This window comes from Prionailurus viverrinus, chromosome D4 (assembly GCF_022837055.1).
Source record: "Prionailurus viverrinus isolate Anna chromosome D4, UM_Priviv_1.0, whole genome shotgun sequence".
NCBI classification, from domain to species: Eukaryota; Metazoa; Chordata; class Mammalia; order Carnivora; family Felidae; genus Prionailurus; species Prionailurus viverrinus.
In genome coordinates this window covers 87,921,251-87,938,472 of record NC_062573.1, presented here as the reverse complement: position 1 = coordinate 87,938,472, position 17,222 = coordinate 87,921,251, and the positions used below count along the sequence as shown (strand labels likewise).

At 38.3% G+C, this 17,222-nt stretch overlaps 1 protein-coding gene across 3 annotated transcripts in view; it reads left to right on the top strand.

Moving 5' to 3' along the window:
- Positions 1 to 17,222, top strand: part of MFSD14B (major facilitator superfamily domain containing 14B) — a 79,040-nt gene that overhangs the window by 20,415 nt on the left and 41,403 nt on the right. For all 3 annotated transcript variants that reach the window (XR_007146480.1, XM_047831132.1, XM_047831131.1), the window contains exon 2: positions 8,168 to 8,263. Coding sequence is in view for 2 of the 3 variants with exons in the window: in XM_047831132.1 (XP_047687088.1) it covers positions 8,168 to 8,263 (96 nt within the window). In the remaining variant the exon portion in view is untranslated. The remainder of the gene's footprint in view (positions 1 to 8,167; positions 8,264 to 17,222) is intronic.

Below are 17,222 nucleotides of genomic sequence, written 5' to 3'. Positions count from 1 at the left end.
CTGGCCGAAGTCGAACGCTTAACCGACTGCGCCACCCAGGCGCCCCAATTCAGATTTACTTTTGTTTTACAGTTAGCTAAAGCATTACCTGGTTCCAAAGTTAAACATGAAACAATGTATGAAATCTAACTTCATCCTGTGGCTTTCACTGCCTTTTCTCCTTCCTGTATGTAACTGCATGAATGCTTATTTTTCTTAACATCTTGTGTTTTGTTTAATATAAGCAAATAAATGTGTGTGATAGGTATTCATATTCTTTGTTCCTCTCTGGCAAAAAAAAAAAAAAAGTGCCTATAAATTACATACTATTCTGTACTTTTGTTTTATTTTGTTTTACTTAGCATATCCTAGGCATTGCTCCAAAGTAGTATGTAGAGATATTTTTGCCACAGTACGATACTCTAGTGTGTGGATTTAAAGTAGTCTGTTTTGCCAGTACTGAATGAACAGTCTCCCACCACCCCCCACCCCCTTGCTTTTTGGTTATGATAGTGCTTCCATAGCTTAGTGCACATGACACTTCATATTTTTGCCATATTGTCTTTGTGGAGTTGTTTCTTCAGAGGATGAATATGTAAGTAATTTGGCTAGATATTGCGACATTGTACTATTTCTCATTCCCATTAGCAGTGTAAAATCATATTCTCAAATTTCTGAAATTGTGTGATTCTGATAAGAATTACATCTGAGTATAGCTTGATTTTTGCGTTTTTCTTACTATGAATGAAGTTGTTGAAGGGCTGTTTGATATTATTTCTATGAGCTGTTCATATCTCTTGCCTGTTTTTTGTTGGGTTGTTCGTCTTGATTTTTTTTTTTTTTTAACGTTTATTTATTATTGAGAGAGAGAGACAGAGCATGAGCATGGGAGGGGCAGAGAGAGGGGGAGACACAGAATCTGAAGCACGCTCCAGGCTCTGAGCTGTCAGCACAGAGCCCAGTGCGCCGCTCGAACTCACAAACCGTGAGATCATGACCTGAGCCGAAGTTGGACACTTTACTGACTGAGCCACCCAAGTGCCCCATCTTGATTTTTTTTTAAGAAACATTTTATATGTTGAAGACATCAATTGATGAGCTGCAATAGTAAATTGAAATCTTTTCACCCACAGCTTTTTAATTACACTTGGTTCTTACTGATTATAAATTAAAATGTGTGTAACTTTGGCCCTCCAGTTCCACTCATAGGAATTTATCCCGGAATGCTACATTGTTGTATATATAAAAGGATATTGTCTCAACAGTTTCATCCCTAGGTATATAGTGAAGGAAATTAGAAACATCTGTTCAGGGGCGCCTGGGTGGCGCAGTCGGTTAAGCATCCGACTTCAGCCAGGTCACGATCTCGCGGTCCGTGAGTTCGAGCCCCGCATCAGGCTCTGGGCTGATGGCTCAGAGCCTGGAGCCTGTTTCCGATTCTGTGTCTCCCTCTCTCTGCCCCTCCCCCGTTCATGCTCTGTCTCTCTCTGTCCCCAAAATAAATAAATGTTGAAAAAAAAATTTAAAAAAAAAAAAAAAAAGAAACATGTTCATACAAAAAATTGTACCTCAACATTTTTAGCAGCATTATTCATAATAGCCAAACTTAGAAATGACCTAAGTGTCTGTTAACTGATGAATAAACAGGTAGCAATATGTCCATATAATGCAATATTATTCAGCCATAAAATTGAATGATGAACATGGATGATTCCTGAAAACATGCTAAATAGAGGAAGCAAGGCACAATAGGCTACATGTTCTATGATTCCATTTATGAATTCCATTTATTTTTTATTCCAGAACAGGCAAATCTGTAGAGACAAAAAGTATTAGTCCTTGCCAGGAAATGGGGTGAGGAGAGAATGGGGAATGACTGCTAATAGATATGGGGTTTCTTTTTGGGGTAATGAAAAATCACCTAATTATCGAATTTCAGAATAAGATAGTGGTGATAATTTTACAACCTTGTGAATATAACAAAAAAATGCTGAATTGTACAGTTGAAAACAGTGATTTTAATGGGACGTGAACTATAGCCCAATAAAAAGTTAAAAATGCTTATTATCAGTCTAATGAGAGCATTAAACAAATTCAAATTGAAGGACATTCTACAAAATAACTCGTAAAGAGGATAGCAGTAGTCCTCAACAGTGTCAAGAATACGAAAGTAAAAAATAAAAGCCTTACTCGCTATCTCAGATTGGAAGAGCACAAGGAAACATGAGAACGAATTGCAGTGTGAAATCCAGGGTTAGATCCTAAATCAGGAAAAATAAAACGTTAGTGGGAAAAAGGGTGACATTCAAATAACGTATGTAAATTAGCTACAGTAGTATAGCAATGTTAACTTCTAGGTTTGGATAATTGTACCATAGTTATAGAAGACATTAACATTTGGAAAAGTTGGGTGAAGGGTATACCAGAACTTTGTACTGGTTTTGCAGCCTTTTGATAGGTTTTAAATTATTTAAAAATAAAAATAATTAATTGCAACAATATTAAAAAAGTGGAAACTCTCAGGGCACCTGGGTGCAGAGCCTCCTTACGATAACTCTCTCCCTCTCTCCCTCCCTGCCTTAAAAAAAAAAAAGTGGAAACTCCATAGATAAGCATCAGTAGTGGAATGGTTAAAATGATGGGTACATTCAGGCAGTAGAATACTGTGTAGCTGTTACAAAGAATGAGGATTTGGATGCAGTGACATGGAGAGAAATAAAGGTAAAAGAGGTAACCTGTATATTCTGTTACCAGTTATGTAAAAGAGTGTTTTTACTCATGAATATACATGTAAATAAATACATGACAGATTTCTAACATTGTGAATACTCATGAATATACATGTAAATAAATACATGACAGATTTCTAACATTGTGAATACCTATGGAGAATAGAACATGTATATTCCCTTATTGTAAGGTTTTACAACATTCATATGTCAGTGTAACTAACAGTTGTAATTTCTTTAAAAAAAAGTATGTATGTTCCATTAAAAAAAGATGCCAAAAGACCACATTAGGTGGAAGAGAAATGCTAAGTCCAAGTATGTAGTTCTTTCGGTACTGGCTTTCATGAGTTTGATATTTTGTTTCTTTGTATTTAATTGCCATTGCTAACTTTTAGGGATATGTATGTAGTGATTTATTCGGTGGTTTCTGTGTCCCATTTTGAATGAAATCCCAGGGAATACTTGTTTTGCAGTGTTTTGTTTTGATGACTAGTTACAAACTTCTCTGTAGCCAGAGTGACTTTAAACCTCTAGTTACCTCTCTTTTGGAGAGAATTACAGTAGGCTTAATTAACAGGACTGAGTCTCAAGCAATACAATGTTAATTCCTCAAGTTAAAAAATATATATGTTCATTGCTTACTGGTTCCTGTGACCGGTCTTTTAAACAGAATGCTGGGGACCATGCCTTTTATTCACTTATAGGCTAACTTCCGTATGCTAGGGAAATCATCACTACCGTAAAAAAGGAACCCACTGAGGTTTGCATCCTGGAGCAAGGGCTTACTGGCTCAATTTTAGAGGGATTTCCGTTTATTGATTTTCACAGTTATGGGTGGACTGAGGGATGAGATTGGATAGCTACAAAAGGGATCCCAAGAAAGTCTTAAGAGTTTAAAACTTAATCATGAGGTCAAGGGGGGTGCTGAATCAGTTAATGATCACTACATAAGAAACTAACCCCAAATTTAGTGGCTTTAAAACCACAACCATTAATGACAATTCTTTGGATTAGGTCATCTTGGGCTTCTTCACTGGATTTGCTTGGAGTGACTCCCACTTCGTAGTCACCTGCAGGCTTGATGGGTTTAAGTGAACTAAGATTGCCTTTCTCCTATGTCGTCCAGGTGGTGATGCTGTTCACCAGTTGGTCTAGGTGGCTCAGTAGACAGGGCTTCATACACTTTCATCCTCCTGTGCCTAGAAGGCAATTCCATGTGGTCTTGGAGGCCTCGGTTCAGAAGTCCATGTTGTCACTTCACCTGACATCTGTTGGTTAGAGCAAGTCGTTAAGCCAGCCCAGACCCAGGGAAGTGAAGAAATAGACTACCTTTTGATGGCAGAGGCAGCACAGTCCATTGCAAAAAATGATGTGTCCAGGGATGAGAGGAATTTGCAGCTCACTTTTTGCTGAGGTATATACCTATTTCCACAGGTATAATAGGATGACATAAGTGTGGTACCAAGAAAGATTTGGAAAAGGCAGGGAAGAGAAGTCAAGATAGGGTTAAGAGGCCATTGCAGTCATTTGCGGGAAAGATGGTAATACCAGTGTATAAAGACATCACCATATGCTCGTCATCTAAACATGTCCGTGTTCCATACTGATGTATAAAGGGCAGTGGAGAGAGTAGACATTGAACTGATCCAGGGAGACTGCACTAGATCGGGCTCAACTGGATACAGGCAGTTAAGTTTTGTTAAAATCTTTCTGATTCGCTCATACAATTTAAGGAAGAAACTTCTGATACGTTTTTCATCAGCATACTGACCACCAAGAGCTTAGGAAGAATTGGAAGGAAGGCAGATTTATTTTTGTCACCTTCTTATATCCAGTTGCCCACACTTAGTTCCCACCATACCAAGGCCTGCCTGTTACCCTCCCTTTCTCTGATGTATCACTGGTATTGACTAAGGGATGAATGATAGTTCAATTAATTTATGTAGAAGTGAGAATAAGAAAGTGTTGGCATTTTAGAAGAGGTGTTTGTTAAACAATTTCTAATTGGTACATCTAAACATACAATATATAAACAAAAAGGTAGGTTGTCTGTTTTTTTGCAAGTTGTTAAAATAGCATAATATCCTGAAGATACAGCACACAGATTAAGGTGTATATCTGTCTTTATGTTTAGTCAGCATTGCAGCCACATGGATCTCTATCCCAGTGGTCTCCACAAATAGAGCTCCATTGCTTGTGAAATCACCAAACCACAGAAACTGCAAACAAGAAACAGGGTTGCCTTCCTATGTTTCTTAGGAAACAGTTTCCACTGTTTTCAGAGTTTTTTGAGATTCTTGTATGTGTGATGCTTAATGATTAAAATGAATGATTCAAAAGGAATGTTTGGGCTATCTGTTGACAGACTCACCCACTGGAAGCAATTGCTTTGTAGTGTTGGGTGGTGACTATCAGAATTTTCACCCAAATAATTAGAAATTATTGGGAAATACTGTCTAATTTACTTCTTTAAAATTTTTTTTTGCCACCAGTTCCACATTTTTTCTATAAATTTTAAAACAATTTCCAAACATACTCACGTTTCACAAACATACACATTAGTATGTATCTCTAAGAAAGAAAGATCTTTTAAAAACATGCCTTACTTCAATACCATTATTACAAAGAGTATAATTCTTTATTGTCAGCTAATAGTCTGTTTTCGAATTTCCATGAGTGTCTCAGAATTGTCTTTTTTCCAGCTAGTTTGAGTCAAAACCCAAAGCCCCACATATTGCTTTTGGTTAATATTTCTGAAATTTCTTTCAATCTATGTACTAACATAGTTCTCCCTCCTTTTTCTTTTTTTCTTGCCCATACCATTTCCTTGTTGAAGAAACTGGGTCATCTGTTTCAAAACTTTTTCTGCATTTTGGGTTTTGCTGTTTATTATTTATTTTTATTTTTTTAATGTTTATTTTTGAGATAGAAAGAGCACGAGTGGGGGAGGGACAGAAAGGGGGAACTTGGCGGGGCGGGGCACAGCATCCGAAGCAGGCTCCAAGCTGTCAACAAGGAGCCCAATGTGGGGCTCAAACTCACCAACTGCAAGATCATGACCTGAGCCGAAGTGGAGGCTTAACTGACTGAGCCACCTAGGCACCCCGGGTTTTGCTGTTTAAAAGATCAGAGAAGAAATCCTTCTTCCCTCTCATGTATGTTGTGGAGTGCTTACTCCTTACTGTAGTGGGGTGAGAGGAGGGCTATTTGGGATACTTCCTTCATAGCATTTAAATTACCATTCCATGGGAGGTAGATAAAAATGAATCCTACCGTTTGTTGGAATACTCTAGAAAACAAGAGCATAACAAGGGGATAGAAAGGTGGGAGACCTTGTTGGACCAGTGGGATGGGGGACTGAAGGCCCTGGAGCAGAGGAGTTCCCAGGATCTGATTTACCTTTGAATGGATCCCTGGCTGCTGTGCAGTGGGTGAGGGAACAGGGTTGGAAAGCTACTCTGTAATCTGTGCTAGAGGTGGTGGAATTAGATGGAGGACAGTGTGAGTAGAGCCAAGGGTAATGGCAAGGTTTCTGTCTCCAGCAGCAGGAATAGAGTCTCAGAGACTCTCAGTCACAGAGAGTCTCAGAAGGCTTAGCCACAGGTAGAGGCTGAACAGTTGCTTCCATTTCCATTCATTCTTCTGTTTGTAAAGGACAGCTGCAAAATAGTGCTTTTTGATGGTTATGTTCAAGGCCTTTTGGTTTTGGGGGAGGAGGAAATACTTTTTCTTTTAAACTTTATAAAATGTTTTCTGTTTTTGCAAATGTCTTATTTAATGACATTTAAAAGTACTTACTTTTGGACATTGAAAAAAATTGAGAAATTTACAAGTGTGAATTTTTTTTTAATGTTTATTTTTGAGAGAGAGAACAAGAGCGGGGGTTGGGCAGAGAGAGGGTGACAGGATCCGTAGCAGGCTCTGCGCTGACAACACAGAGCCTGATGCGGGGCTCAATCCCATGAACCATGAGATCATGACCTGAGCCAAAATCAAGAGTGAGGCTGAGCCACTGAGGCGCCCCTAAGTTTGAATTTTTAATAACAATTGTTCTTGGCTCTGAAAATTTCCAAAACTCCAAAAACATTGAAATTCTATTCCCTTCGTCTAAACTTAGTTAACATTTTGTAACATTTGCTTTAGGAAGTATGTATGTACCATTTTTTTGTTTGTTCAGCTAAGCCATTTGATAATAAGGTGTGGACATCAAGAACCACCCATATTATTATCTAATATGTAGTCCAAATTCACATTTTATTCTTTTGTTCTCTTTTCATCCAGGATCCAGTCCAGGATCCCACATTTGGTTGTTGCAGCTCTTACCTCCTTCAATGTGTATCAATCTCCCTGCCTTTATTTTTTGTCTTTTATGACATTGACTTTTTTTTTTTTTTTTTTTAGTTTCTTTTGAGAGAGAGTGCACGCACACGCATGCACACATGAGCCGGTGGGGGAGGGGCAGAGAGAAGAGGGAGGAGAGAAAATCCCAAGCAGGCTCCGTGCTATCAGTGCAATGCCCAATGTGGGCTCAGTCTCATGAACCCAGAGATCACAACTTGAGCTGAAATCAAGAGTTGGATGCTTAACCAACTGAGCCACCCAGGTGGCCCATTGACATGGACATTTTGTCTTATATAATGTTGTCTTATATAATGTCCCACATTGTCTTGTATAATGTCCCACGATCTGGATTTGTCTGATCATTTCCTTATGATTAGATTGCATTTAAACCATGTGGATATACTTTTACCTTTTAAAGAATTAAAGATATAAACATAGGAAGTGTGGATTTTATAGTCTTTTGCAAGCATCACTTCTAGTTACTACCAAACAGTAGCAAGGCACCTAATCTAGTGAGGATGTCACAAAGCCAAAGAACATTAAATTGAAGAGAATTTAGATTTTGTCTGCAGAAGTCACAAACTGCAGAAAATTAGGAAAACAGGCACAGTCTTAAAACGCAATAGACACCGAAAGCTGGATTTTGACACTGTGGTATGGACTGTGTTTTCCTTATTGTTCTTCCTCTGCCCGCCATCATTTAAATCATCTGTGCTGCCCTGGAAGCTCTTGAGTAAGAGACCCACATACCCACATGTCATTACATAGCTAGGGAAACTTCAGGTTAGAGCAGCCACGTTGCGGAGGAACACGTAATTAGTGCGAGACAGAATTGTCAGGTCCTGGAACCTCAGTCTCTTAAAGGCCCAATTGGTTCTCAGCCAGAACTCAGTTATTTGCATTGATGAGACAAGTAAAAACTTTTCAACCTTGGCATTTTCTGTGATGAGGCAAGATGAAGGAATCAGGCATACCGCAGAATGAAGTTTTATCTTTCACAATATAGGTGGGTTTTAAGTTTATTTTGTGTAGCACTTTTTTTGTGTTAGATACTATTAGGGTAATGGATTTCTTACATATGTTTACTAGTTTTCATAATAACTTTCTTCCTTTTTTAGCTACAGGGCTTTGGCCGACCAAGTGTATACCATGCTGCTATTGTCATCTTCCTAGAATTCTTTGCGTGGGGCTTGTTGACAACTCCAATGTTAACTGTAAGTATTGCTGAACAAGTTGGTTTTTTTGAAAGCAAAAGAGAGGTTCTTAGCACATATCCTCAGGGTTGTATGTCTAGCTATGTGTTTGAGAGTAGATTTGACAATGATTTAAGACTGCTTATTCTGCTGGGTTGTTTCCACTGTGTAGACTGTGAACTACCTGCGACAAAACACCTGGGCTACTCATTAAATATTGTTAAGTAATAAGGCATTCCCACTGAACCAGAATCTTGGAAGTGCTGTGAGTGAACTGTCTGCATTTAGGAAGATCATTAAGCTGCACTAGAGGAACTTATCACAAAACTTTGTCAAAGTTTATAACTGACTTTGGATGTAATGGCCTTTGACTAAGAACATAGTAAATAGATTGGTGAGTACCTTGTAACACAAGTGATAATTGTAAGAATGTACAGATTTTCATTTTGGGTAGCTAGCTTACCTATTGCCATTTCTTTGCAGAGGCTGCATTCAATTTCTGGATATTTGATGTGTAGTGTGGATAGAGGGAAGGGAGATGCTAAAGAAAACGTGGCATGTAGATTTTAGGTGCTTTATCGCTAATAATTCTAATAAATACATTTTAAAATTGAAAAAAGGATATTTTAAAATTGGCCTTAAATTTCATTTGTCTTAAATTGTTCTTTAAAACTCATTGGTGGTTAACTCTTCCCAGTTAACATTTTGCCTCAACCAAAGAATCCCTTTGTATACAGGTAAACTTTGTTCCCAAAATAGGTTTGGCAAATAGCTAACTTTAGAGGGTGGCTGTTAGCCTTATGTAGGACTTTGCTGTGTGGTTTTTAAATTTTTAATTCTTTTGGTGCATTAAAATAAAATTTGATTAATTAAAATTACTACTTGGATGGAACAGTCGACTTAAAAGATTGCCTGTTTTTAAACTTGTTTTATTCTGTCTTGTTGCACTGCCTTTTCCTTCCTAATGCTTTATTACAGAAGGTAATGGTTATTAGTTAGTGGGGGTCCCCCATTTTAAGTTTCATGATCCTGTTGTGTTCATCATTGGGCTGCCTTTGACACGGTGCTTAGTAGATGTTTTCTTTGAATAATAAATATATGCATTGTAGGCACACATGTGTGTCCTCAAGGGATTGTTTCTTTGAGACCTGTTTTTAGTGTGAATATAGACATGCCAGGCCACTCATTTTAAGGAATTAATGTTATTAAAAAAAATTTTTTTTTCAATGTTTGTTTATTTTTGAGAGACAGAGAAAGACAGAACGTGTGCAGGGGCAGAGAGAGAGAGACACACACACAGAATCTGAAGCAGGCCCAGGCTCTGAGCTGTCAGCACAGAGCCTGACATGAGGCTCGAACCCACGAGCCATGAGATCATGGCCTGAGCCGAAGTTGGATGCTCAACCGACTGAGCCGCCCAGGTGCCCCTGAACTATGTTATTTTTGGTCCTAGCTCTCTGACTGCCTGTCCCCCTCAGCTTCTTTGTTAAGAGTTTTGAAAAGTATTTTTCTGATGCAGCCAGAAATCTGTAGTGGTTCAGCAGGTTTCTCAATATAGAGTTAATCCTATAATCATTCTCTAGTAAGACTTCAGAGTGAAATGAAGAATATTTGGGATACTTTTGAGGCCTTGTTAGGAATTCTAAAACCACCTTCCAGACAGTTCAAATCCTTGGGAACCTTTTTGGCTCTACAACAGATTGTCAGATCTGTTTTAATTTCAATTAATTATTTTATTTTATTTTATTTTATTTTATTTTATTTATTATTTTTAATGTTTATTTATTTGAGAGAGAGAGAGAGAGAGAGAGAGAGAGAGAGAGAGAGATCATGAGCAGGGGAGGGGCAGAGAGAGAGGGAGACAGGAAGTGGGCTCTGTGCTGACATGCTGACAGCAGACAGCCTAATGTGGTGCTCAAACTCATGAACTGTGAGATCATGACCTGAGCTGAAGTCAGACGCTTAACCAGCTGAGCCACCCAGCCACCCCTAGTTAGTTAATTTTAAGGTATCCCAAAGACTGATGTGCTTTTCTTCTTACTGCCCAATGCAGATAATTTTCCTGGTGGTTCTTTGTCCTTGTTAGACCTTGGAATGCAGCCTTTGAAGCCAGCTAAAATGCTGCTTTACCGCCTCTTTCCAGTTTCGAGCCAGTTTTGGTGCTTGCAAAGATTTGGTTAAAATAAACATTCATGTGTGTGGAATAGAGAGTTGCTAGCGTCACTCTGACACACTTCATAGAAGTGTTGCTGAGTTAGTAGATGGGTTCATTCTCTTTTTCTGAGCTCTTGGAGTCAAGTAAGGCCAAATGTCCTTTACTGTCCTGTCTTCCCCAGCCTTTACACCATAGTTTGCTACATCTGTTTTTGTTCTGATGTTGCGGGGCTGGTTCCCTCTTCCTTTTGGGGGAGAAAAGATTTTTTTTTCCTCTGGCACTTCCCTCCACTTTCTGCCTTTTCTGGTTGGACAGAGAACTGATAATGTTAGGTTGTTTGATGAGGAAGGAAGAAAATTAGGGTTTATTTCATCACAGCAGTTTGTTTATCATCTTTATGTTGGGTTCACTGTTGTCAGATAACTAGTTCTTGGCATCTTGCATCTGTCACCCACCATGATGTAACTGTTAGGATGATGGTTCGTGTGTGGGTTCCATTCTAAAAAAAGTGTTGTTTTTTTTTTAACATTTATCCATTTTTGAGAGACAGAGCTTGAGCAGGGGAGGGGCAGAGAGAGAGAGGGAGACACAGAATCCGAAGCAGGCTCCAGGCTCCGAGCTGTCAGCACAGAGCCTGACGCGGGGCTCAAACTCACAGACTGTGATATCATGACCTGAGCCGAAGTCAGACGCTTAACCAACTGAGCCACCCAGGCACCCCTAGGGTTGGTTCTATTCTGTAACTAGTGGACAGCACTCTGTCCTGTTTCCGTTGGGCGAGAAGTCATCTGAGGGAAGGATTTGGAGATATAGAACAGAAGTCGTCTGAGGGAACGATTTGGAGATACAGAACAGTACCTACATACTAATATTTTGTCCAATCTGACTGTTTGCATTTTAGCACCAGTAGGAGCCCTCTCTCTGAAGTAGTAGAGAACAGTTTACTCTTTCTTAGTCATTTTCTACGTGAGATTTGTTGCCTGTCACTTGTAGCCATGTCCTAGAGTACAACCGTAGTTTGTTAAATACCATCAGAAAGTTCTCAGCCCCTAATACACTGAAGCAGATTTGTGAAGCTGACCTCACACAGTGGCTTAGCCTTCTAGTAGCAGTAGTTTGTACATAAAAATGACTCTTTACGTCCCTGACTTACACTCTACCCTCTATTCAAAATGTGCATCCTCTTAGAGGGCCTAATCTCTTTTTATTGCAAATAAAGTTATCTGATTAAACTAACATAAACATCTTCAGACATACTTAAATAGAGCACTATTTCAGTAAAGATACACTTAATACTCGTCCCTGTGAGTGGAAAATTCTATTCTTGGAATTTGCAGATTTTCTTTTGCAAGCTAGAGATTCAAGAATACAGTATTCCCCCACACCATCCTCTCCATATGGTGATCTAATAATCAGAGAGTGCCCTTTAAACACTTTGCTGCCACATTCGGTTTCCTGTCCTTACTGTCAAAATATGTGCTCATTTATTCAACAAACCATATATTCTGTCTTGTCTCCCCCTTATTTCCTCTTCAGTCCAGCCCTTCTTTTCCTTCACTTAATCATTTCCTTTTGGGAACTGAGGTGGATAAAATGGGATGGGGCTGTTGGGGCATTTGGAGCATAGTACACGGGTGCTTTGCTCTCCACGTAAAAGGAAGTCAAGTTCTAGCTTTAGTCACATGGAGACTGTCCTGCTTCCTGGAATCTGGGGGTTCAGGTCCATCTTATAGTTTTGATAGTTTTCTAATGGTTTTTTGACCAAGTACCCAGAATTTTCCCTCTTTGCGCCTTATAATTATTAAAATGAGATAAGTGGCATTCAGTAAAAGTGTTTATATGATCACAATGTGTTAAATCTCTCTTTTCTCTTGCACAGCTGAGTGTTGTGATATAATGAGACTTAACTAAGCAGATGTACTGACTTTTGCTTGGCGTTTATTTCTCTCCTGTGTGCTCTGGGTGTATGTTATAGTCTGTTTATATCAGTAAACTTTTGAATGCTTAAAAAAAAGCAGTGCTGATTTCCAACTTTGGTACAATTATAAGAAGAGTTGACATGGAAGTATAACAGTTGGTAGGTCTCCTTTCTTAAAATTTGATACATAAAACATGCTGATTTTTTTCATAGGTTTTTTAGCACTTATATCATTACGTTGCCTTCTGGCATCCATTTTATCTGATAGGAAGTCAGCTCTTCCTAAGTATTGTTCTTTCCCTTCCGTCAGGGTCTGTAAAGTATGGCCTACAGGCCTAACCTGGCTTACTGCCTGTTTTTATGTGATCTGTGTGCTAAGAATGGTTTTTACTTCTTTTTTTTTTTTTTTTTTTTTTTTTTTTTTTTTGAGAGCGAGAGTGAGCATGAGCAGGGAACAGGAGAGGGAGAATCTAAATTTTTTTTTTAATGTTTATTTTTGAGAGAGAGAGAGAGAGAGAGACAGCATGAGTGGGGCAGGAGCAGAGAGAGAGAGGGAGACACAGAATCCGAAGCAGGCTCCAGGCTCCAAGCTGTCAGCACAGAGCCCGACGTGGAGCTTGAACCCATGAACCGTGAGATCATGACCTGAGCTGAAGTCAGACGCTCAACCGACTAAGCCACCCAGGCGCCCCGGGGGAGAGGGAGAATCTTAAGCAGACTCAGGGCAGAGCCCGACATAGGGCCTCATCTCACAACTGTAAGATGACCTGACCCGAAATCTAGAGTTGGATGATGTTTTATCGATGGAGCCACCCAGGTGCCCCAATTTTTACATTTTTAAATGTAAAGTGTAAACATTTGGAAACAGTTGAAAGAAGATATGAAATTGATATGAAATTCAGGTAGAAGTATCCATAAATAAAAATTTGTTGGACCTCAGTAGTGCCCATTGAATGTGGCTGCTTTGGTGCTGCAATGGCAGAGTTGCAACACAGACCATGTACCCTGAAATATTTCCTATGTACTATGTGTCCCTTTACAGAATAATTTATCAGTCCCTACTGTATGTGGTGAATTCATTTTCATTTTTTTTTTCTTTTCTCTGCCTAGAGATTTTTCTCTTTGTCTTTTAATAATTTGTGCATTAAGGTGTCTAAGTGTGGATCTCTTTGTGTTACTTTTACTTGGGGTTTATTTAGCTGACAGGGTCTGTGAATTAATATTTTTAATCAAACTTGGGAATTTTTTGGCCATTGTTTCTTCAAGTATTGTTGTTGCCTCCTCTGTCCTTTTGTTTGGGGACTTTTATCACACACTTTTATGTTAATAATGTCACACAGGTCTCTGAAGCAGTGTTCAGGTTTTATCTTTTATTCCTCCAAAAGTTACTGTCAGACTTTTGACATGATGGTATAAGGAGGTCAGCAAATTATCTTCTAATAAAATTGGACAGAACAGTCAAACAGACATTTCAGTGCTCTGGAATTCAAACACATACAACAAACCAAGAAGCATTGATTCATTCAATTACTGAACTTTAGGCAAAAACAGTGAGTTTGCAGTTCTGAGCTGCATCCTTTTGCTAAAATGTCCTCTCTCTCTCTCTCTCTCTCTCTCTCTCTCTCTCTGCCTCTCTGCCTCTCTGCCCCTCCCCTCCTTGTGCGCTCTCTCTCTCTCTCTCAAAATAAATAAATAAACTTTAAAAAAGAAGAAGAAGAAAGTACGAAGAGGTAAAAAGAAAATCCAGCTGAGTAAAGAGAACAGTTAAATAGTGAACAATAGTGTCAAATACTGAGAGGCGAAGAAATAAATGGAGTGAGCAATTGTCACTGTGAATATAACCACTCCTGAGTCCTGTGAATCCTTTTATCAGATCACTGAAATCTGTTCGGTTGATGAACATTTGGGTTTCCAGTCTTTGCCTCTTACATATATTGCTGTCGTGATATTTCTTGTAAAAGTCTTTTGATGATTGTGTATACACATTTCTTGTAATATATGCTTAAAAGTAAAATTGCAGGGTTTCATTCAACTTCAGTATATATGTACTGCCAAAAGTTTTTCACAGTAATTTTACTGATTTACCCTGCAGCTAGCCAGGCTTTAGTTTATGCAGTTCAGATTATTAATTTTTCCCCTTAAGGTTAGCGCTTTCTTAAAGTCTTGTTTAAGAAACCTTCTTCCCCAAAGTTTTATTGGTTTCTTTTTCACACATAGATCTGCCATCCATCTAGAAATAAGTCACTGTGTTTTGTAGGGGTCCTTTTTATAGATTCCTTTTGATTCCATATGAATAATGCATAGTTGAACCAGCATCATTTATTGAAAAAAATCTCCCTCTCCCCACTGTGTCAACTTTGTCATAAACCAGTCAACCAAATACATATGGATTTGTTTCTGAGTTTTATATTCTATTTATATATCTTACTCTATTGTCCTGTGTCAGTACCAGGCTGTGTTGATTTCTGTAGCAATATCTTGCTATCTTTTGTAACTTCTATAGCTTGGTTCTTCTTCCTCAAGATTGCCTTGGCTATTGTAGGCCTTTTATATATCTATATACATTTTATAATCAGCTCTTCAGTATTCACACAGTAACTTGATGGGAATTTTGATTGATTACATTGAGGTTGGATTAATTGGAGAACTGATCTTTATAATATTGAGTCTTCTACATGGTATATCATCTTTATATCTAGTCTTTAAAATTTGAGTAATATTTTCTCTTAGTGCAGAGATTTTTCACCTGATTTATTCCTAGGTATTTGATGGTGTTTATAAATGGTACAGTTTTAGGGGCACCTGGCTGGCTCAGTCAGTTGAGGGTCCCACTTCAGCTCAGGTCATGATCTCACAGCTCGTCAGTTTGAGCCCACATCAGGCTCTGTGCTGACAGCTCAGAGCTTGGAGCCTGCTTCGGATTCTGTGTCTCCCTCTCTCTCTGCCCCTCCCCTGCTTGTGCTCTGTCTCTGTCTCAAAAATAAATAACATTAAAATAAATTTAAAAACAATAAATAAATGGTATAGTTTTAAAGGTTTAATTTTCTATTATGTTGGTATATAAAACAATTTGTTTTTGTTTTCACCTTGTGTCTAGTGATTTTGCTAAATTCACTCATTAATCCTAAGTGTTTATCTGTAGATTTTTATATACATATTCACATATTTTGTGAATAGTGACAGTTAACTCCTTCCAGTCCCTTTTTTTTTTTTTTTTCTTTCTTATTGCCTTACTGTGACATCCAGTACAGTGTTGAATAGAAGCAGTCGCAGTAGTGGACGTCCTTATCTCCTAGATGCTCTTTGGTGGAAAGTGATCTAAAATTTACCATTAAATGTGATATTTGCTGCAGATTTGTTTTTGTAGATAGTCTTTATCAGAGAAAGGAAGTTCACCTCTGTTCTGATTTTGCTTAGAGTTGTTACCCTGAATGGGTGTTAAATTTTAACAAGTGAACTTTCTGCGTATAACCGGATAATAATTAGATTTTCCCCCTTATTTGGGTATTGTGGTTAGTTATATTGATTTTGAATATTAGGCTACCCTTGCATAAATCCCACTCAGTTTTGATATAAATTTATTCTATAACTGGAAGCTTCATCCATTTCACCCTTCATCCCCTGCCTCTGGCAACTACCAGTCTGTTCTCTGTATCTATAAACTTGTTTGTTTTGTTTGCTTCCACATAAAAGTGAGATCAATTGATATTTGTCTTTCACTTATTTCTCTTAGCAAAATGCCCTCAGGGTCCATTGATGTTGTCTCAAATGACAGAATTTCCTTCCTTTTTTTCTTTTTTTTTTTTTTAATGTTGAATTTGACAGAGAGAGAGTGTGAGTGGGGGAGGGGCAGAGAGAGAGGGAGACGCAGAACTCGAAGCAGGCTCCAGGCTCTGATCTGTCGGCATAGAGCCCAACGGGGGGTCTTGACCTCACGAGCTGTAAGATCATCACTTGAGCCGAGCTGTAAGATCATCACTTGAGCCGAAGTTGGGCACTCAACCGACTTAGCCACCCAGGCACCCCTCCTTCCTTTTTTTAATGGCTGAGTAATATTCCCGTGTGTGTGTGACTTTTTTTATTTTTATTTTGAATTGAAATACAGTATAATATTATATTAGTTTCAGGTATACAACATTGTGATTTGACAATTCTATACATTGCAAAATGCTCACCACCATGATAGTTACCATCTGTCACCATACAAAGTTATAGTCTTGCTAAGTTCCCTATATTGTACATCCCTGGGACTTCTTTATTTTATAACTGGCAAAGTAATGTTACATTGTGTATATATATACCACATCTTCTTGATCCATTCGTATATTAATGGAAACTTAAATTGCTTCCATGTCTTAGCTATTATAAATAATGCTTCAGTCAACATAGGGGTGCATATATCTTTTTGAATTAGTGTTTTTGTTTTCTTTAGGTAAATACCCAGGAGTGGAATTACTGGTTCATATGGTAATTCTATTTTTAATTTTTGAGGATCCTCCATACTCTTTTCCATAGTGGCTCCACAAATTTACAGTCCCACCAACAGTGCATGAAGGTTTCCTTTTTCTCCACATCCTTACCAACACTTGTTATTTCTTGGCTTTTTGATACTAGCCATTCATCTTACAGGTCTGAGATGGTATCTCATTGTGCTTTTGATTTGCGTTTCCCAGTGATTAGTGATGTTCATGTGTCCATTGGCCATTTTTATGTCTTCTCTGGAAAAAATGTCTCTTCAGGTTTTCTGCCCATTTTAATTGGATTATTTGTGGTTTGGGTTTTTTTGTTTTGTTTTTTGTTTTTTGGTATTGAGTTGTGTAAGTTCTTTCAATAATTTGAGTATTAACATACCCTTACTGATAGGTCTTTTGCAGTTACTTCTCACATTCCTTATTATCTTGTCATTA